General features: G+C 56.3%; 1 protein-coding gene across 4 annotated transcripts in view; it reads left to right on the forward strand.

The window, feature by feature from the left end:
* Nucleotides 1-11,030, forward strand: part of CDK5RAP2 (CDK5 regulatory subunit associated protein 2) — a 173,538-nt gene extending 162,508 nt beyond the window's left edge. For all 4 annotated transcript variants that reach the window (XM_027034963.2, XM_053204708.1, XM_053204709.1 and 1 more), the window contains 3 exons: nucleotides 2,973-3,099; nucleotides 7,380-7,426; nucleotides 7,897-11,030. In XM_027034963.2, the coding sequence (XP_026890764.1) occupies nucleotides 2,973-3,099; nucleotides 7,380-7,426; nucleotides 7,897-7,953 (231 nt within the window). In that variant the 3' untranslated portion in view covers nucleotides 7,954-11,030. The remainder of the gene's footprint in view (nucleotides 1-2,972; nucleotides 3,100-7,379; nucleotides 7,427-7,896) is intronic.
* The last annotated feature ends 9,731 nt before the right edge of the window (nucleotides 11,031-20,761 follow it).

The raw sequence follows: 20,761 nt of genomic DNA on the forward strand, positions 1-20,761 counted from the left end.
GATGTAGTGATGATGTTGTGTTTTTCTTTTTATAGATTTTTTTTTTCTAGACCTATATACCAAACAACTGTATGGCTGTGAAATGTAATTAGCTCCTGGGATTGAATTTAAAAATAGTTGTAGGGTGCAGATGGGCAGGGACGGAGACGTAAGGGGTTTGGCCGTGAGTTGATAATGGCCGAAGCTGGGTGGGTGCCTGGCGGTTCATTTTCCCGTTCCAGGACGTTTGTAAATGTTTAAGATTTTTCATTACAAAAAAGAAAAAAACCAACCACTACCAAAGCCAGCTCCAGGAGTCAGGCCGCCTACTCGTGCTGGGAGGGGCGTGGGGCCCAGCCCTGAGCTGGGCTCTGTGGCCCTGAGGGGGAGTTGGTCTCTTGAACTCTCCCAGGTGTCGGGCACCCTGCTATGCACTCAGCACCTCCTTCCATCCCTCCCGGGAGCCTCCAGAGCTAGGTATTATTATTGCCACCTTCCAGAAGGAGGAATTGAAACTTCTTGCTTGGTCATCATCACAGCTGGAAGTGACCAAGCCGGGTCGAGCCCTGTTGTGTTTACCGTGGTGAATTCATCCTGTAAAAATGAAGATTTTAGTTCAGTGGAGCAGCAGACAGACACAATTAAAATTGCTCGTTTTAAAGGCTGGATAGAATATGTATAAGGTGCAGGGCGCCAGGGTGGCTCAGTCGGTTGAGCATCCGACCCCTGATTTCGGCTCAGGGTCACGACCCCAGGGTCATGGGATTGAGCCCTGTCGGCTCTGCACTGAGCGTGGTGGAGCCTGCTTAGGATTCTCTCTCTCCCCCTCTGCCCCTCTCCCCTGCTTGCTCTCTCTCTCTAAAAAAAATAAGGTGTTTGGGGAGAGCAGGTGAAAATTAACCCACCAGGTGGCAAAGGGTCTCGCAGCACCTACTGTGTGCCAGGTGCTGGTGGTCAGAGGGAAGAATGGGGTCTTGGGTGAAGCAGCAAACAAGTAGATGACCAGTTACGGTTCCACATGAAATGGGCAGTGATAGAGGGAGCGCTGGGCATAGTGGGTGCCCGAAGGAGCGCTAACCAACCTAGACTCCGGGTGGGGAGGAGTCTCCAGGAAAGCTTCCTGGAGGAGGTGTTGCCCAAGGTGACTTTCGGAAGAGGACTAGAGGTTAGCCAGGCAGGGGTGAGGAAATAAATCATTGTCTGCAGGTGTATCTCCTTTGCGTCTCACTCTAGATGGATGGGTCAGGGGTTATCCAGGTTGTGTGGTCTAGGAAGCCATGACTTGAACACAAATCTTTGTGGGCTCTTAGCATGAGGAAGAGAATCAGAGAAAACCGAAGGTTTAAGTTCAGGTCTGTTGTGGAAGAACCGTTGACAGTCTTGTAGCTGACACAATTGGTGAATCTTGAAAGTAGGTTAAAGCAGGGAATCAAGAGATGATACATACCTTAAACACTGTAATTTAACTGAAAACAGTTCAACGTACATTCATTTGGCATTCTTTTGATGTAGGGCCGGGGCCTTTTCTTTGAATACGGGCCTGCTGATTAGGGTTTCACATCTTCCTTCTTTCATAAACTACATCCATAATGGATGTCTGCCACTTCCAGTTTCTGTTTTTTAAGATGAAGAAGAAAACGCAGACACTTGTAAGGCAACTCGAATATAGAATTCTTCTAGACTCCGATCCTCCCACGTCTTCCAGAGTTGATCCCCCCACGTCTTCCAGAGTTGATCCCCCCCACCCCCCACACACCTAATTTGCCAGAAACGTGGTTTTCAGTGACTTGCCTTTATCACGTCTTTTCTGAGGCATATGTTTTCATAGTTCTCTGTTCTCATGCATGTATTTCATGGGTTTACTAATACTTAATTAAATCCTGTAACCGATTGCAAGTACAATTGCCTTATAGACAAGTTTGGGAACAAAGTAAAGTGGTTCCTTGTAAGCTGACCGCCCAACATCTGCCCTCTCGGGAGCAGAGGTGTTTCACGGAAGCAGAGGGTAGCCTGTGGTGGGGGGGCTTATGAGAGAGGAGGGTCCTCACCTCTGTGAGCTAGTTCCCTGGAGACGGTGGAGAGAGCCCCCCGGGTGTCCACATTCCACGGGAGAGCTGGGGACTCTGGCTACCCATGCACTCTCCCCACCCCTCTAAAAGATGGAAGCTGTCCGAAGGATTAAACTCTCCTCATAATGCTTTTACGTTCTCTTTTTTGTACCATCAAAAAATTTGCTGTATAGTTTTTGTAAAAAACCATAACAGAACCTCACACAATTCTGATACATTTTAAAAAATGAAAAATAAAACTTCTAAATCACATCCCTCAGAGCTAAATCACCGTTAATCATTTTGACGACGTCTCTTCGTCATCAGTTTTTTAGACATCTCCGTATACGCATGTACGGATATAGATAGATGTATGCGGTTTTCTGAAACAGGAATGCCTGACATACAATAGCTGTTCTGGGCTCTTTTTGTCACTAATTGTGATCATCTTTCGACGTCAATAAATAGAGTTCCGCGACATCGTTTTTAGCAGCCGCCCGGTTATGCCATTGTCTGTAAGACCCGCGATTTACTCATCCAGACCCCTGCTGGAACAAAGCAGGTTGTTCACTGGCTCCTGCGATGAAGAGCGCGGAGATGAACCTCCTGGGACGTAGGCGTCTTCCTGTGCTTGTGTGGTTACTTACTGGGGCAGATGCCCAAGTATAGAATTGCTGGGTCAGCAGGTCGAGTGCGTCTTACGGTTTGGTAAATCTTGCCAGGGCATTCCCCCCCGGGCCGCGCCTGCGGCCACGAGAGTGCCTGCCCCACACCCCGGCTGTCCCTGGACTTGGCCCATCTGACCAGCAGAACATGGCTTCTAGTTTTCCCTCAACTAGCATCGTCAGGAAGGTCGCGCCTCTTTTTGTGTGTCTTTTAATTCTCTCCTGTGTGATACACTGTTTTGTACTCTTCGTTCATTTTTCTAATTCCTTTTCTCCTGAGGCTGGAGAAATGAAGGCAGAGATCACCAGACTACACAAAAAGCTGTTTGAACAAGAAAAAAAGTTGCAGAACTCTGTGAAGCTTTTGCAGCTGAGCAAGCGCCAGGAAAAAGTCATCTTTGACCAGTGTAAGTGAGCGGTGGGGGGCGGGCCGCCACGTCCAGCCACTTTGTGCCTCCGAGGACAAAAAGCCCCAGTCCCGGACACCTACTTTGGAGCCCAGATCATGTGTCCTCATGCCTCCTATTTATGGGTTTCCTTTCATACTTCGTCCTTTGTGACCCGCACAGACAAATAAATGCACTTAACAGACCTCAGTGGCGAGGCCACGTGGTGCCAGGGACAGTCATCTCGGTGGGGACACAGGTGTGTGGGGTAGGGTGTTAGGGAACCCTGAGAGGGGAGTGGGGGAGGGCGTCCTTCTGTCCTGGAAGGTGGGCTTCTTGGACAGAGTGACGCCTGAGCTGAGTCTGCCAGAAGGAGCAGGTGTTGGTCAGATGGAGCGGTGCAGAGGGGCAAGAAGCATATGTGAGAAACCTACAGCAGCTCGCGTGGCTGGAGCAGGACTGTGAGGGGCAGGTCAAGGCTGGAGGGGCCGCTGGGACCAGGACTGCGGCGTGAAAGCCTTAGAGGGCAGGCCCAGGGCGGCTGGCACGCAGGGTAGGGCAGGGACCTGTCACCGCGGCTCCCCTGGTCCGGGCAGGCGAGGAGGAGGGCCTCGGCCGCACCACGCGGATCCAGGGGAGGGGATGGCTGTGAGGCCTGCTTCCCAAGGCAGATCCACAAACTCAGGCTCAGAGAGGCTAAATGACATTTGTAACGTCCGTCCTCGTCCGATCCAGGAGCTTCAGAGATCGTGGGAACCCGCAGCCCTGGGGCGCCCCTCGTGTCTGTCACAGCCCTGGCCGGCCTCACGGTCTGCCTGTCACCCTCCCTGTTGTGGGAGGGCCGCCCACCGTGGACCTTCCCTCCGGAGGTGTCCGTCTGCCCCGTGCTGCTCGCTCACCAAAGGCCAACGTTTCTGTGGCATTTCTGAGAAGCACAGAACCTAGATTGTGGTCGGGTGGGGGTTCTCCTTAGCCACCCCCTGGGACCTTCTGAACACGGACTCCGTGAGACTGGCAGAGTTCGAACTGCGGAAGAAAGAGACGCGGTCGAGGAGCAAGCGCTAACGTCCTGCTCGTGCCCCCGTGCCGGGCTCTGGGGACGGAGGTGAATGGCACCGTTCCTGCCAGCACAGGGCTCTGGCCTGATGAGGGGGACACGGAAGTTAGCTGCCGGGCAAGGCAGCTTGCTGGGTGCCTCCCCCGCAGCCTCGGTGCTTCGAGGCTCTGGACTCACTGGGTCTTGAGTAGGAGTTACAGAAGGGCTAGGGACAGGGTTGTGGCAGGTGGCCTCGAGGGTGGGAACTAAGTATTCGGGAACACAGGAGGTGCGAGGGGATTTGCCCTGAGAGACCGCGTGAAAGAGATAAATAGGGACCAGGTCCCAAGGGGCCTGTGGGTGGACTCCAGGGGCTGTTGGTGTTCATCATGTCTTAGAAGGTCCTTGTGGCCGAGCGCGGAGGGGCCAGGAGGCAGAGACCTCTGTGGGGGCTGTGGTAGTCCCCCCGCCCACCCCCCCCCCCCCCCCCCGCCCACGACAGCAGGGCTGGGGCGGGGCTGTGGGGGGGAGGGGATGGTGGGCAGATAGTGAAGACGTTCGTGTCACTCAGAGAAAAGGAGCCCTGGCGGGGCCTGTGGGGGACACTGCCAGTCGTGGCCACGTGTGAGGCGGCTGTGGAGCATTTGGGTCCGACCCCCAGGGCAGCAGGAGAACGGGACAAGTCCGGGACAGTTAGGACTCTGCGTTAGCACCTCCTGGGCAGCCCCGAAGGGTCACGGGGCACTTGCTGCTGAGGAAGTTTTGGAAGCGGGCAGTAGGTTCAAAGGTGTAAGTTCCTGTGGTAGATCCAGAGGACAGAACCCAGCCTCGGGGTCCTGCCTCAGTGACATGCAGCCATTAATGAGTGCCATCCTGTGTCGCCGGGACTAAATGACTCCCCGAGCGTCTGATTCCTCATTTCTAACGGGACACGGTAATTCCAAAGGACTCAGATTGACCAGACAGGCCTGGGTTCTAATCACGACTTTGTAAAAAGCACCTCAGTTTTCCTATCTGTAAAGTGGGATGGTAATAATACCTGAACTTTATCGTACTCTGGGAACAAAGCAGGTGCTCAGCAGACCCTAGTTCTCTGCCTCTTCTTTTCCTGTTGGCTCGGACTGAATTCCGGGTGTGCAGGTGGCAGACCATTCATACAAAAAAATCACAAATGTCTCACACCACCTCCCCTGCTGAAATGGCATCACCCACCTCCGTGTCTGCAGGGCCTGGCCCTGAGCGGGGATCGGCTCAGAGCTGGGTGAGGGGTTGCCCAAGGTCGCACAGCAGGCAGCTGACTCCGGCCGGGCTGTGTGCCTCATCCCAGTGAGTCGGGTCCTTGGACGTTTCCCCAACCCTGCCAGCCTCACGGGGCTGCTTCTGGCTCTGAGGGGCCAAGCGGAGGTCGACGTAGTGTCCCCTCCCCTGCCTGCCCTCACCTGGTGACTGGGGAGAACCAGGGCTCGGGGCTGGTCAGTGCCGGAGAGAAGCCGGACACATGTCCCGGAGCGTGCAGGGGAGAGGAGGGACAAGTGTCACTTCCCTCACGGCCTCTGACGCAGGAGAGCCTGCTGCGCAGGGTCGGGGGTATTCGCTGAGGTCACAGTTCGCGAGCTAGACCCCCGGGTCGGTGTCTTCCCTGCCAGCAGTGAGGCGGGAAGAGCCCCGTACTGAGTGGGAGAGTCGTGGGTTCGAGTTGCACCTCAGCCCCGGGCAAGCCTGGGCTTGGACGAGCTCGTCACTGCGCTGTCTTCCCAGGCTGCTCCTTGCAGCAGGGATTTTGGGCTCTGCAAGGTGAGCGGTACGGTTCAGACGTGAGGCCCCTGCAGCTGGGGGCGGGTGAGCCCTGGCTCCTCGCCGGGAGCGTGGCGCTTTGGGACTCCGGTACCCTTCCGGTGTGATGTTTAACCTCCACACCTGGGAGGCTGAATCTTTTCTGGGTCACAGGCCCCCTTGGCCGGTCTCAGGAGAGCTGTGAGTTCTCGCTGCAGAAAAACGCACACATCCAGATGCACACAGATTTGCGCTTGCTTTCCAGGGATTTGGGACCCTCCTAAAGCAGAGCCCGGACCCGGGTCGAGGGGTCTGCAGCCTGGGGGTGGGGGAGGGCACAGAGAGACAGTGGACACCTCTGAAATCGACGTCGGCCGGTTAAAAACGAAGCCCACGCCGGTTATCTCCTTCCGCCACCCCCACCCCCCCAGCGACACAGATTGCAAACAGACTTTGTTACCCCCAGATGGAAATTTTTTTGTAAGGCAAGAAATAAATATTTTCCCCAGGCCACCACATGGCTCCTGTTCTGAAGGAGACGCTGGGGAGTTGGGCTGTATGTGTGTTGATGGGGAGTCTGTTTCATCCTTGGGCACCATTGGCCAAAGCCCTAATTCCAGAAGCCTTGGTTCTGTCTCCTGCGGGGAGTAAATGGAATCTGTGACCCTTGCCAAGGCCTGTTTAGAAAGGACCCCAATCAAGGCAGAAGTCTCTTCCGTGGCGGCATTCCCCTTGCTGCCGGTGTTTGTGCTGGACAAGAAAAGGATTGAGGGAGGAAGCGGCCTTCCTGTACATTTGGCTGCACCCCCCTTCCTCCCTGGGGTTCTGACACACTGACGATCTGCCTGCATGCAGCTGAGAGCGTCCGGTCGGCGGGACCTCTGAAATCGTCCTACCCGGGGAACCTCGTCGGGTTCCTGTACCTGCTGAAGGGAGTCCAAGGAGGAAAAGTGCCCAGAGTTCATGCTTTCCCTCGGCTGATGGGAAGCCCGCCCTAAGGGTAAAAATTGACTTTGCAGAACTGCCCGTGACCCTTGCCTTGGGCCTTGGCACACGGGTTTGCTTGGAGGCGGGCACACCCCCTTCCCAGAGAAACCACAGCATGTGGGGGCTAGTCAGTCACAGGGCTCTCCCCTGCCCTGCACCATTGGCCCCCAGACCCATAGAGGTGAGGCTTTGGGGTGCCTGGGCGCCCGCCAGCCTTCTGGAGCCTTGGTTTTGTTACCTAAAACATGGGCCGGTATCGCTGTGAGGTTGTGGCCTAGCATGAACGTGAAGGGGTGTCTCTGGTACCCCACGGATTCTTTGGTCTTGGGCCGTGTGATGGGGCAGATGGAGCCTCCCACACCCCTCTCTGGGTCTGGATGCCTCGGCCTGTCCACGTGTCTGTCTGACCCATTTGGGGTTCAGGAGCCTCCTCCCTGCAGCTGGCTTTTACGCTGTCTTCCTGGGCATCTGTGTCTAACGATCCCTGTTCTTTCTTTCTCCTCAGTGGTCGTAACCCACAAAATCCTCCGGAAGGCCCGAGGAAACCTGGAGGTAATGCCCCTTTGAGTTCTGTTACTGAAAGCCCATTTGGGGCATGGGGAGTGGGTGCAGGGCAGGAAATTACTTTGGAAAAATGAAGTTGAAGGTGGAACTGGGACACACGTCCTCCACGATTCTATTTTTCTGCCAGTGGCACATAAAAAGTTTCGTTTTAGCGTGGCATGGTTTCAGCGGTTGTTCTAATCATTAAGTTTGTGTGCTGTTTTTACGAGGGACGAATACCACAAACAGTGCCTGGCACATAGTCGGTGTTTGATAAACGTTTCTTGAGTGAATGAATGAATGAATGAATACAGTGTGATCTCACTGCCATTTGGTTCTATAAGTATTTACTGATCAAACAGCATGTCTTTGAAAGTAGTTTCACAATAACAATTTTGCCTTTAACTCTGTCAGGGATCTTAACTTCAGAAACCCTCCACTGGACCTAAAATTCTCCTTTTCTCCCTCCCTTTTCCTAGCTCAGGCCCGGGGGTGCCCACCCAGGAACATCCAGTCCCGGCCGACCAGGCTCGTGAGGAGAACTTGAAGCCAATAAAGCCTGTGGTTCCCACCGAGCTCACGCTGTGTCTTTGTTACAAGTGGGGTTTCTATTTATTGAGGGGGAAACCAAAGGACTGTCTGGCTGAAGGAAATCTACTTTTCCCTTTATGTTTTCTATCCTAAAGCTGGTTGAAGGGCTGTTATCAAACAGCGTTCAGATGCTCAGTAATGAGGCTTTTCACGGGCCTCGAGCTTCCGGGCGCTGGGTGTGCCCCCCCCCCCCCCCCCACGCACCCACCCCGAGCTGCGGCCTCGTGTCTGTGCACGGCAGTGGGCTTCGTGTCCACCATGGATTTGCCGAGTGCTCAGCCCAGCCTGCGGTTTGAAGATCCTCAGTGAGTGATTCGTTTCAACTTGGTGATTCGGTTATTGCGTGTAGAGCCCCAGAGCTCAGGCCCTCAACTCCACACAGGGACAGGCCAGGGTCTCGGCAGTGGCCCGGCCCTCAGATACCTCACAGGCTCTCTGTCCAGGTCACTTAGGTGTCCAGGGATGAACGATGCCATGCGGCGTGGCCAGGGCACTGGTGCCTGTATCTGGCCTACGCTGGGCAGTACATGGTCACATCCTAGAGCTGTCCCCCAGAGCTGGTGCGTTCCCAGGGTAGGAAAGATCCAAAGGTGAGGCCCGGAGCAGGGACTTGTCACTGCAGCGTCCCCCAGATGACGGTGATCTTTCCATTCCCCTGTCCACAACATTGCCTGGTGCTTTGCTACAATCTTGTCATTGACCCTCATGTTCAGCCTTCGCCTTTGCCCTGAGCGTCATGGTTTCCCTGAGCAATGCACAAGGTAGGGCTCAGCCCCCTTTGCAGAAGAAGCCCCGGCAGCCCTGAGGGGCCCTGCTCTGCCAGGACGCTTGCTGCTCAGCTGTGGCCTCGCTGCCCCCCACCCACCTCTGTGCCACCGCCTGGGCATCCGCTGGGCCTGGGTGGGGAGCGTTCTGAATCCTGACTCCGTCTCCCTCTGTGCCCGTTCTGGCCATCACTCTTGGGGCTTCAGTGTCTGGGCGACACTTGTTTACTTGTTTTCTGCAGTTACTCTGACACTTTGTCCTTGAACTATCGCTTCCTGTCCGTCAGCTTGCTCGCTCCCTTGTCCCTTTCTCTGACCTCTTGGAGGTCCTAACCTCCGGTCCCTCTGCCTCTTTCCCTGTCCATGGGATCCTCGTTTTTAGTTCCTTTCCTGTCAGGCGTCTTGAGTCCTGCCACCCACACCTGAATCCCTTTTCTACCCTGAGGTGTTGAGAGAAGGCACCATCAGACCCCGGGTGCCGCTCCCCCTGAAACAGGTGTACCCTCAGCTCCGAGCCCAAGTCCCTAAGGAGGTTTACCAGGACCCACTCTGGCCCCGTGTGACTTGTCCGAGGCCCTTAGCTTGTGAGTGGTGCAGCTGGGCCCTGATCCTTCCTGTCCTGCCAAACCCCACACCGTCCTCACTGCTGCTTCCGCAGCCCCTGGGACCACGGGGATGATCTGAGGTGACTGATGCTGTGAGCTACAGGTATAGGGAGTGGAGGCGCAGGGGCGGGGGGTCAGGGAGCCGGCCTCTCCTGGGCTCCCCACCTCTGGACCTTTGTTTCCCATGAAGTAAGGGGGATAAGGGGTCAATGGGTGGGGGCGGGGACCCACTCTGCTTGGGTTCCTGTCATCTGAGCTTCCTTCATAAGGACTACTTGCACAGATGTGCCTTATTTTAATACTTGCCAGAGTGTGGAAATGCAGATTCCGGCAGAAAATAATGGAGCAGCTCCTGCCTCCAGAAGCCGCACGAACAGATTCCTCAGTGGAAGCCCCCATCTGCACACGAGGCCTCTTGGTGTGCTTCGGTGGTGGCTGCAGGGGGCTTGGCTTCCCCTGCTGGTCTCCGTGCCCGTGAGATAGCCATCCCCCTTCTGCCCAGACCTGGTTAAGGTTGTGAGCCCCAAAATCTGAAACTCGCAGAACAATGAGACCTTTTCCAAAAATCAGCGACTCTTAGCGATTCTCAGTGGCTGATCTCAAAACAGATTTTTGAAGCAGTACTTAAAGTTCCATGGCGGTTGTGCCCAAATGCGAGTGTGTGTGTTGGGGGGGGGGGAGATGTGGGGAGTAAGCTGTATAGTGAGTGGTTAGAACCTAGGCTAGGTGTGGAAGCGGGAGCTGGGTTCAGCTGTACCTGCAGGGAAAGTTGTAGGTATATTTGCACATGGTTACTGCATAGCCCTTGGGCACTGAACTTGGTCGTTGGCAAGGGTGGAGAAGCTGGAAGGTTGAGAGGATTCCACTTGGATGCTGCTACAGCCCAGGTCCATCTGGCTGGGAGACCCAGGCATGCCTGGGAGCACCGCCTACGGAGGAGGGGGCCCTGGGAATCCAGCTGGCCATTGGCTTAGTCACCCACAACTTTCCAGGAAGGCAGTAGCCGGAAGCAAAGTGTATTTTTGCACCCCTCCCCCGCACAACACCAGTTTAGATTCGTGTAAAATATTCCCAACCTTGGGCTAGCGAAGGCCCCTCTGCGGGGTGCAGGAGCAGCCTGGTTTGTTTGGACTGGACTCAGGCCAAGAACAAACTGCAATAAGGACAATTTGGATCTTGGAGAAAGCTCCCGTGTCCCTGGAGAGTTCATGTTTGCAGCAGCTGAATTCAGGAGGATGTGTCAATTTCCCGTTGGTGAAATTAATCACCATGTGAGATGAGGCGCTCCCAGAGAAGCAGCTGCAGGGGCTAAATATACAGAGAGAGAAGGAGGGGGAGAGGGGCACAGGGCTTCCAGCTCCCCCGGGAGTCTCCTCGCCCCCACCTCGGCTCACCTGTCCACCTCCCTGTCATGAGCCGGGATGGTAATCCCGGTCTTTCCGGGCCAGTGCCCACCTGCATAGCGGTAACTGTGCTATGCATGGTCTCATTAACCTGTACTACCCTGTGCCCTTCATGAATGAGAGAACGGGTAGATCGTCCCCTCAGTAAGTGTTGGAGCCAGGATCTGAACCCGAGCCTGTTACAACTTGTTCTCTATCCTGTCCTCTGGACTATCCTGTCTTCCCAGAATGCTATCTATTAAAAAACAAACAAACAAAAAACAAAAACAAAATTGCAGCCCTTCTACCTTCCAAACCAAAGTATTCCCACTCTTTCCTGCAACAACACGTCTCTGGGTGACCAGAGAGGAGCTTGGAGGCCCACAATTGGATTCCTCGACACAGCACTTATAAAAGGGCTGTGGATGGAAGGAAGAGTGATCTTGCTAATAAGCTCTCAGCACCGTGGAGGCAGGGAGACCTGCCTGGGGGCTGTCGACCCTGCCAAATTGCCTCTTCAATCTTGGCTGTATTTTAAGTCTAACTCAAAAATTCAATTATCAAAATTACTCATCCCGTCTTCTGAGAAGCCCAGGACTGTGTGCCTTAGGGGCCAGACGTGTTTACCTCTTGCCACGGATGAGGCCTTCCCAGCTCTGTTGGCGTGAGGTGGGCTGGGTGCGGGCTGGTCCAGAGAGCCCGGGTCCTGCCCTGGCCTCAGTTTCCTCACCTACAAGATTATGATATAGACAGGTAAGGATGTGTGACGGCTCACCGCAAGACCCAGACATGGGCCAGATCCCGGGTTCGCTTGTTCATTTGTCTCAGTGAAGGTTCTGCCTCGGGGCTCCAGCACAGGTGGGGGTCCTCCCTGAGCCGCCTCCTTCCTCACCCTCCATATTCCATCCACAATCATGGCCACTCTATCCACTTCCTCTCCCGAGGCCGTTCTTCGTTTATCTCCGTCACCATCTTGGCCTAGATGACCATTGTCCCTCACCTGGATCACTTGATGGCTTGCAGGCTGGACTCCTCGTATCCAGCCTTACCTCCTCCAGCGTCCCCATATCATAGCTAGAGGGATTCTTCAGAATGCAAAGCCGAGCGTACCCTCTCCTTTTAAAATGTTGAATGCTTCCCATTGTGCATGATCTGCAGGCCCTAGGTGTGCTGAGTCCTGCCCGTTCCTTATTCCCCTCTGGCTGCCCACCCTCTCAGCTCCCCATGCTGCAGCCTCATGGGGGCTTTCCTCTCTCTAGCCGCAGGGCCTTTGCACGTGTTGCCACTTGCCTGGCAGACTTCCATCCACTTCCCCAGCCTCTCTTGTTTCCCTGGCTAGTTGGGTCCTACTCATGCCTCAGAGCCTAGTCAGGGAATTCTTTCCAATGTGGAGCCTGTGTTATATACACTGTCACAGCATGATTCCCCTTCACAGGCACGTGGCCACTGTTGTGACTGTGATGGAATTCTTGAGCAGACAGCTGCGAAAGGATTCTTGAGATGTCTTTGGTGCCAAAAGGTGATTTTATTTATTTATTCGTTTGCTTTTCTTTAACCCATTTGGCCTTTTTTTTTTTTTTTGATACGAAATTTATTGTCAAATTGGTTCCCATACGACACCCAGGGCTCATCCCAGCAGGTGCCCTCCTCGATGCCCATCACCCGCTTTCCCCTCCCTCCCCCTCCCCCCCCCCATCAACCCTTAGTTTATTCTCAGTTTTCAAAGGCGATTTTATTAACGCACGGGGACAGGACCCGTGGGCAGAAAGAGCTGCACTGGGGTGAGGACTGACTGATCATATGCTTTTAAGTTAGTAAGTTAGTAGGGGTGAGGGGTAGCATTAAGTCTCTAAAGAATTTGAAAGCAAGGCTTTCAGGACTTCGAGGGGCCAGCTGCTGTTAAGATACGGTTACCTTTAGTCTTCAATAAAACAAAAACATTAAGGAAGTCAGGCAGCCCTGAGTTGCTTGAGGAAGGCCACGCAAGCTGTAAGAGTTCACTTATGTTCCATTTCTCTTGCCTTTGTTCCCCTCATCAACTGGACTGTGTGAGTGCGATTTTTGGGGGGTTAGGCCTCACCCTGTCAGTACCTAGAAGTTCCGTGAGGGCACAGACCCATGTGATTTGCTCCCCACTCTGACCCCCATGCCAGCCACAGGGCAGCAAATATATTCACTCACCAAACATTCCCAGGGCCCCTCCAGGGTCCCTTTGGAAGAAATCAGACTGGTGGGGAAGACTTGTTCAGGGGGGTCCTGCGGACCAGGCTGTCTTCCCAATGTCACCACAGGCAGTCATGTGGTGGAAGGCTGCTTTTTCCAGCCGAAGGATAGGGTCCCAGAGTGGCCTGCCTGCATCACGGGGCCATTATTCACTGGAGCCGGACTCAGAGGCAGGCCAGCGGGCTGCGGAGCTCAGCCCCCACCACGGCGCCGCGTGTAAAGTCCAAGATGGTGCGGGGTGGCCCCGGGGTGATCCACACGGTCAGCGCCCAGAAGGTTCCCGCCATCAGATGCGAAGTCCAGCCCTGCCCCTGGCGTGGCCTTAGTCTCCCCATCCTCAACGGGAGACAGGGAGTGGGAGCCACCTCGACTCCCCCTTCTTGGGCTCCTGTCCTGCCCTTACGCCCCTGTCCGTTTGCCCCCGATCTTGGGGACGCCGCTGCCCCCAGCTGACCCCAGAGGGCAGCCCTGGGCACGGCGGGCTCCTCTCCTCCCCGACCGCCACCTTGGTGAAAGGCACAGCGTCAACCAACCACCTTCCCACGCTTTCCTCTCGTGCCGTAATCACATCCTCGTCAACAGGCATTTACAGGAGAGCTTAATTACAGGTTTTCAGGTGTAAAAGGATCCTCTGTTTGTATTAACGCCACACGGAACAACGTGTGGCACCGGCTTGTTTGTGGCGCCACGTGGCCAGGGACGGCACACAACAGGGAAGAAGGGGAACAGCGCTGCCCTGGCTCTCCAGACTGACCGTGGGGTCAGGGGTCACAGACAGGGGGTGACCAGCTCACAAGGCTCCTTGGTGGTGGATGCCCGTGCCGCCAGCCCAGCTAGAACGCATGTGTGACTCACGAGGGGCAGGAGACCCTTGGCACTGGAAAGGATGGGGAGACCTTCACCTTCAAGCACCCACCAGATCCAGAGGGGGAGGGGCAGGCACACGGTTAACCACGTGAGGTGGGAAATGACAAGAGTGGGGGCGCCTGGGAAAGAGGCTCCCCCGCGGGCCTTGGAGGTGCCCTGCGGTGCGGGTGAAGGCTGGCCAGGAGTGCGCGAGGTGGGACGGTGGGGAGGAAGGCGTTCTAGGCCGAAAAAACAGCCTAGGACAGGCGTGCGCGTGGAGCCTGGGATCCGGTCAGCGACAGGGAGAGGGCAGGCTGGAGGTTGGGGGGCCGGGATTGCCCACGTAAGGCAGCCAGGCTTCTTTGGAAGTGGGTGTCAGGCAGTGAAGAGACACGGAGGGATCTGTGTTGGGAAGGGTGGAACAGCCATGGAGAGGGACAGCACGGGGGCCGGGGAGGCCCAGGGTGTCCTCACTCGGGCAAGGCCAGGTGTGGGGAGGTGGGGTGAATGTGAGCCACTTAGGGGAGCTGGGGACCGGTGCACTGGCTGAGTGGGGCCCTGTGTGCACACACAAGGGGGAGGGGGAGGGATGGAAGAGTGTCAGGGCGGCTGGGTCCAGCGGTGGCCATGGTGCGGCCTCATTCATGGAGAACGGGCGGCACGGAGGGGTGCTGATGCCGGGTTTGTCCTTCAGAGCAGGCAAAATGTCATAGGTTGGGGAGAGGGGACAGGGCACCGGGTGGAAGGAACAGCCTGTACAGAGGCATGGAGGCTGCCAGGGCCCCGTGGTAGTGATGTGCGGCCAGGGCGGCCAGCGTGAGGTTGGAGACAAGGTATTCAGGATTCGGGCCCATTTTTTGGCGTTGGGGCACCAATGGGGACCCAAGGGAGGTGGGGGAGGAAGCCCAGAGCAGAGGGGAGGCGGGAAGACAAAGGCTGGAAGTGAGTCCAGTGTGGGGCTGAGGGAGGACCCAGCCCAGCGCCACGGCAGGTGGGCCTGGCCCGAGCACGCGTGACCCTGCTCTCTTCTTGCCGCTGCTCTAGGGAGGTTGATAGCCCGGGCAGCGGTGGGGGATACCGGCCTGAGGTGTCCTCCTGGGGCCCTGCCGGGACTCCTGTTTCGTCTGCTGACTCTGGGTCCCGCCCTGGAGTGAGCCGGTGACCTGGCTACGGGCAGCTCTTCTGTTGGAAATGGGACCGTGATGCTGGTCCAGGCAGCTGTGCATGGCTTCCTGCCTGCCTGGCCTCGGGAAGGGATCTGAACGCTCCCAGCCTCAGTTTCTCATCTTTGAGAATGGGGTAATAATACATCCTTTTTCCTCCTCCCTTGAGAGGTTCCTGTCCCCCCCCACCCAGCCCCTGCCCAGCCCCCAGCTGCTTCCAGCTTCCCCGAGGCTGTCCTCGGTCTCTCACTGCCTCCCAATTGCTGAGTCTGCCCTGCTCCCTCCTCTCCATCCCTCCTCCTCCTTACTGCAGCCTCCCGGCCTCCTGCCTATGTCCAGACTCTGTGCACAAGACAGAGTGAGCTTATCAATCAGGAGCCCAGAGGCCATTTCACTTCCTGGCCGAGCCCCCGTTCCTCCTTGGCATGCACACCTCCCCTGTGTGGCCCCGGCCTTCGGCTCCCAGCTCCCTGGGCTCCTCACTGCTGGTATCTCCTCCCCCTCCCGAGGGGCCTGTGCTGCCACACCCCTCACAGCCCCAGGGGCACCTCCTGTTCGCCCACAGTGCCAGCCTTCTGTGTCTCCTGGTCTGAAGGGCCCAGGCTGACTCCACTCATCCTTAAAGACTCTTAGGCACCATCTCGGCCCCCAACCTCTAAGCCTCAGTCTATCCCCCTGTTAAATGGGCACAATCCTATTTGTCCCCTTGTAACTGCAGACAGACTTAACGGTTTTAATGGACTGCAAGCAGCTAAGTTAACGGACTCCAAAGAAAGGGCCTCACATGCTAATATTACCGTGGCTGCATTAATAAAGGTAAAAGCCAGGGGCGCCTGGGTGGCTCAGTGGGTTTGAGCGTCCGACTCCGGGTTTCGGCTCAGGTTGTGATCTCGCGGTCCGTGAGATCGAGCCCCACATCGGGCTGTGCGCTGACAGTGCGGAGCCTGCTTGGGATTCTCTCCCTCCCTCTCTCTCTGCCCCTCCCCCGCTCGCTCTCTCTCTCTCTCTCTCTCAAAATAAATAAGGTAACTTAAAAAAATAATAAAGACAGAGTCCGAAACAAGAGAGGTGAATAGTCTTGTCCTGCCTGTGACCTGTCATACTGCGCTGTGAGCCCTGTGATCCTTTCCTGCACCTGGCTTTAGGGGGCATATCGACAAAGGGGATTCTCTCACTGATCCTTTCACACTGGTTCAGTGAATTTGTTTTTCATTCATCAAACCTGTCAATACCTGGCACCTTGCAACATACTGTCACATTTAATCCTACAATCCCGTCCTTTCTATAGGTGAAGAGGAACTCACAGTCTGAACCCACAGTCTGCTTGGTATTAAGAAAATAATGCCTGTGGTGGGCAGAACACGGTCCCCCAGAGACATTCTCTAATCCCTGGAACTTGGGAATATTTACATTTCGTGGCAAAAGGACATTCACGGATGGGCTTAATGTTAAAGACCTTGAGGTGGGGAGCTCATCCTGGATTATCCAGGTGGGACGCTAATGGCCTGAGTCCTTCAAAGAGAATTTTTTCCAGCAGTGGCCAGAGAGAGAGAGAGAGAGAGAGAGAACGATGGAAAAAGGGTCAGAGAGTGGCTGGCTTTGAGAGTGGGGGAAGGGGCCATGAGTCAAGGGTACTGATGGCCTGGGAAGCTGGAAAAGGCAAGGAACAGATTCTTCCCTAGAAATTCCAGGAAGGAACACAGTCCTGCTAACTGCTTGATTGTAGCCCAGTGAGGCCATGTCAGACCTCTGACCTCCGGAGCTGCAGGATACATTTGTGTTGTTCGAAGCCACCAAGTGTATGGTGATTTGTTATGGCTGCAAAAGGAACCTAACACAATGCCTTAGTCAATATAAATACGACAGTTTGGGGCGCCTCGAGGCTTAGGCAGTTAAGTCTTGATTTCAGCCCAGGTCATGATCTCACGGTTGGTTCGTGACTTCGAGCCCCGCATGGGGCTCTGTGCTGGCAACGCCGAGCCTGCTGGGGATTCTTCCTCTCCCCCTCTCTCTGCCCCTCCTCTGCACTCTCTCTCTCTCTCTCTCAACATAAATAAATGGACTTACAAAAATATGATCATCTGAATTTAGAGATTGTAAGCCATGTGCCCCATAGCAACGTAGAGTAACTTCCTAAGGGCCTATCAAACAGGTGGCCTTGGAGGTAGTGAGCTCCCCATCCCCAGAGGTATGGTTGCAGAAGTGCCGCACGAGATGTCGAGGGGATTCTCGTCCAGATGGGCAGGTGCTTGGATGAAGCACCCCCCTCTGAAGAGCGGCCAGAGATCGGAGTCAGAAGCCGGGTGGCTCCAAGCGGGAGGAGATTAGGGTTCTCTCCCCCGTCTCTGTCACCCGTCACCACCCACAGCGTCCTCCCCTCCGGCGAGCGATTATATATGGTTACAGGACTCCATTACCGCGGAATGCTTCTGTGTAACGCGTCGAAGGAATTATTGAAATGTGTAATTACAGTGTGCATTGTATTATAAAACAAGTCTATTATATTCATGTGATGGAACCGTGCTCCATAATGTCTATTCTAATAGAAAAGATTCTGCCATTAGAGTGTTATATTGCGTGATGCTAATTGTCCGTCGGCAGACGCCGTCTCGCGATCCTCACCCGGTTCCCACGCTTTCTCCCGACGCGTCTGTTGCCGGGGAACCCGCACACCTGAGCTTGGGAGCTGGGAGGGCCCGGGGTGGGGGTGGGGGGCCACTCGGCCCAGGCCTACGTCCCACAGTTGGGTGTGTGAAGCCTTGAGGGGCGAGGCCACCTGCCCGCGGCCCAGAACCCGTAAACTGGTGGCTCCTGTGTCCCTGCCGTCCTTGGGAGCTGGAATCGAACTGTTTTCCATCGAGCATCTCCTGGGCAGGCCCGGCAGACAGAGGGGGTCCGCTGTGCGGGAAGCCGACGTGCGCGGCCGGGGTCCCGACCGCCGGGGAGCCCGCCACACCTCCACCCCCACGCTGGCGCCCCTGCGCAGAGCGCGGGGGCTCCAAGGGGCCCCCTCTGCAAACCAGTGGCCCGGCGCCGTATCCGCCCAGGTGGGGAGTGCTTGCCCGAGGTCGCACCCCAAGCTGGGGCCACAGCTGGGACTCACAGCTCTCTCAACCCTCCCCGCGTGGGGGGTTCCCGGGGACTCGTCGGTCACCCCGACAGGGAGGCCCGGCCCCAGAGTGAGGCGTGGTGGCTCGGTGGGGGGGGGAGCACAGGAGTCCCCAGTTTTAACAGGCGCCCCAGGGACCCTGCTGCACGGGGAGTTAGGACAGCTTCCTCCCTGTACCCCGCCGGCCTGCCCCGATCCGGGCCCCGTCCCCGCCGCCACGGCCACCCTGGCACAGATTGACACGGTTCCTGTTCTGGGCCCTGGGGACGCATCCGTGGCTTAGATTCTAGCAGCGTGGGCGCAGGACGGAGCAGCGACCTCCTCTGTTAGGGGTGAAGGTGCTTCGGCCCCCCGGGACAGGAGAGCGAAGCGGGAGGAGACGAGGGTACGGGTGTCCCAGGCCCAGGGAGGGGACCGGGGAGCACCACTGGGAGGCAGGAGGGAGCCCAGGAGCAGGGAGGAGGCTGGTGCGGGGTGGACACGGGCTCAGAGGACACCAGGGCCCTCGGACGGTCAGCGTGACTCTGAAGGAGATGGGCGGACGCTGGGGGTCTGGAGAAGAAGGAGGGGTGGCCGGATGGCTTCCGGGAGCGTCGCCCTGGTTCCTGAGCCAGGGGGCATGGGCGCAGCCGGGTAAGGAACCGCTGCCTCCCTCTCCCACTCCAGCCCGCCCTCTGGTTTTCCCCGTGGCCAGGGTGTGGCCACCCAGGAAGAACGCTGGAGAAAAGAGTCCCCCTGGCGTCCTGCCTGTGGTGCAGCGGCCGTCCCTCCCTCCTTACCGCTGTCCACACCTTTGTTGCCTGGGCCTCCACGTTTACGGTATTTTCAGCACATTTTCTCACCGTTAAGTCTCTCAGCAAACGGTCCTGTAAACGAAGCTTCACGTCCTTTTCTTCTATACTTGAAGGAACTTTTCAGAGAGGTGGAGACAGCCGCCTGAGGTCACAGAGAGGGTCTGGGGGAGCCAGAGCTCAAGCCAGCTTCTTGTCCTGTCTGCCACCAAAAGGGGTAGCCCTGGGAGGGTCCCGGTCCCCCTCAGGCCTCTTGGATTCCAGCAGTGAGAAGACAGAAGTCCCAGGCAAGGCACCGTGTTGCAATGTGATCTGGACAGAATCGCACTCAGTCACATCGTCCCCTAGGGGCTCCTGTCTTCCCATTGGAACTGCCAAGAGAGTCTCCCCCACTCCCAGGGGACCTAGGGCAGAGAAGGGCATCCTTCAAAGGCGTGTGGTGGTAACAGGCGTTTGCTCAGCTCACGATGAAGCAGTCATCCTGATTCCTCCATTGCCTGGATCGGTGCAGTGGCACATCGGGAACAGAGAAAGATGTTGCCCTCCCACTTGCTTGGTTGTTTGCCTTAACATTGGGCTCTGAAGCCCCCCCTCCCCCTGCTTAGGCTGGGGTCTCCTGGTCCCTCTACCTTCTGCTGCAGCCTTGTGCACAGTGGCCAGTCTTGTCCCGGGCTGGGCTGAGGACAGGCCCCTGCCTTTGCCCCGGGGACTCCCATCCTCAGTCTCCTGTCCCCAGAGCCCTCCTGGCCACAGGATTAACGTCTGCAAGTCAATACTTCCAGTTTGCTGGAAGAGTCGGGCGCTGAAGCCTGGTTTGCCGCCCTCCACGCTCCCCGTCTCAGCCCTCGAGACGGTCTCTGCGGCTGGTTTTCATTCTCCCATTTTGCAGACGAGGGAATAAACCTCAGCGTGATTAATTCCCTCGCTCAGGGGCGGGGCCCGGTAAGTCAAGGGGCCGGTACCGGGTCCGTGTGTGGCCACCGCGTTGTGTCACCTCGTTAAGGGTGTGCTGACCTGCCGACTGGAGGTGTGTCGGATCAGGCTAGCTGAGTTAGACCCCCGCGACTGACGGTTTCGAGCGTGTTATTCAAATCCAGCCCGCTCCTGTTTCACACTGCCATCAAAGGCCACTGTTAACAGGAGGCCCATCTTCCTTTGTGCATTTGAAAACGTTGCGCCTCAAAGCCATCACGTCAGTGCAGTGACCGTGGAGGAGTCAGCTGGAATTAAATCAGGGGCCAGGAACAGGAAGAAGGGAGAGGAAGGTCATCTTTTGAAATGACGAGGAGGTGCTGCTGTCACAGTCGGGCAGGCGGGGCTTCGGTACCATCAACCGGGCCGCAAATTTTAATCCCAGTCTCTGCAGCTGCTAATGTGCTTGTCGCTCGGAGAATAGACACTAATTGACAAGCAACTAAATAAATAACGTGTAACACGAAAGCAAACATAAGCTTTAAAGGAGGTGAAGAAAATTGCAAAAAGGATGGAATTAAAAACGTGGGGGGGGGGGGTTGAGTGGCGTTTTCTGCACTCCATCGGAGCGACATCCAAAGGCTTTTCAAAATATTTGTTTTATGGTGAAGATACAGTCTGGAAGCATCTACGCTCCTGTCCCCATGTTGCTGCGCTGGAGATCAGAGGCGGCACGGTGAGAAAAGGAGACTGGTTTCTTCAAAAGGACCTGGAGAGGCACCAGGGCCGCCGGAGGGACGGGGGGGGGGGGGAGGGGGCAGCCTCTTTGTCTTCCGGGAGCACGGACTGAGGCCCAGAGAGGGAATGTGGCACCTCCAAGGTCACACGTTGGGTCTCTGGGAGGCTAGAAATCTGCTGTGGCTTGAACTGTATGTGTCCCTCAAAGATAACGCTGACG

Source organism: Acinonyx jubatus, chromosome D4, assembly GCF_027475565.1.
Source record: "Acinonyx jubatus isolate Ajub_Pintada_27869175 chromosome D4, VMU_Ajub_asm_v1.0, whole genome shotgun sequence".
Taxonomy (NCBI): Eukaryota; Metazoa; Chordata; class Mammalia; order Carnivora; family Felidae; genus Acinonyx; species Acinonyx jubatus.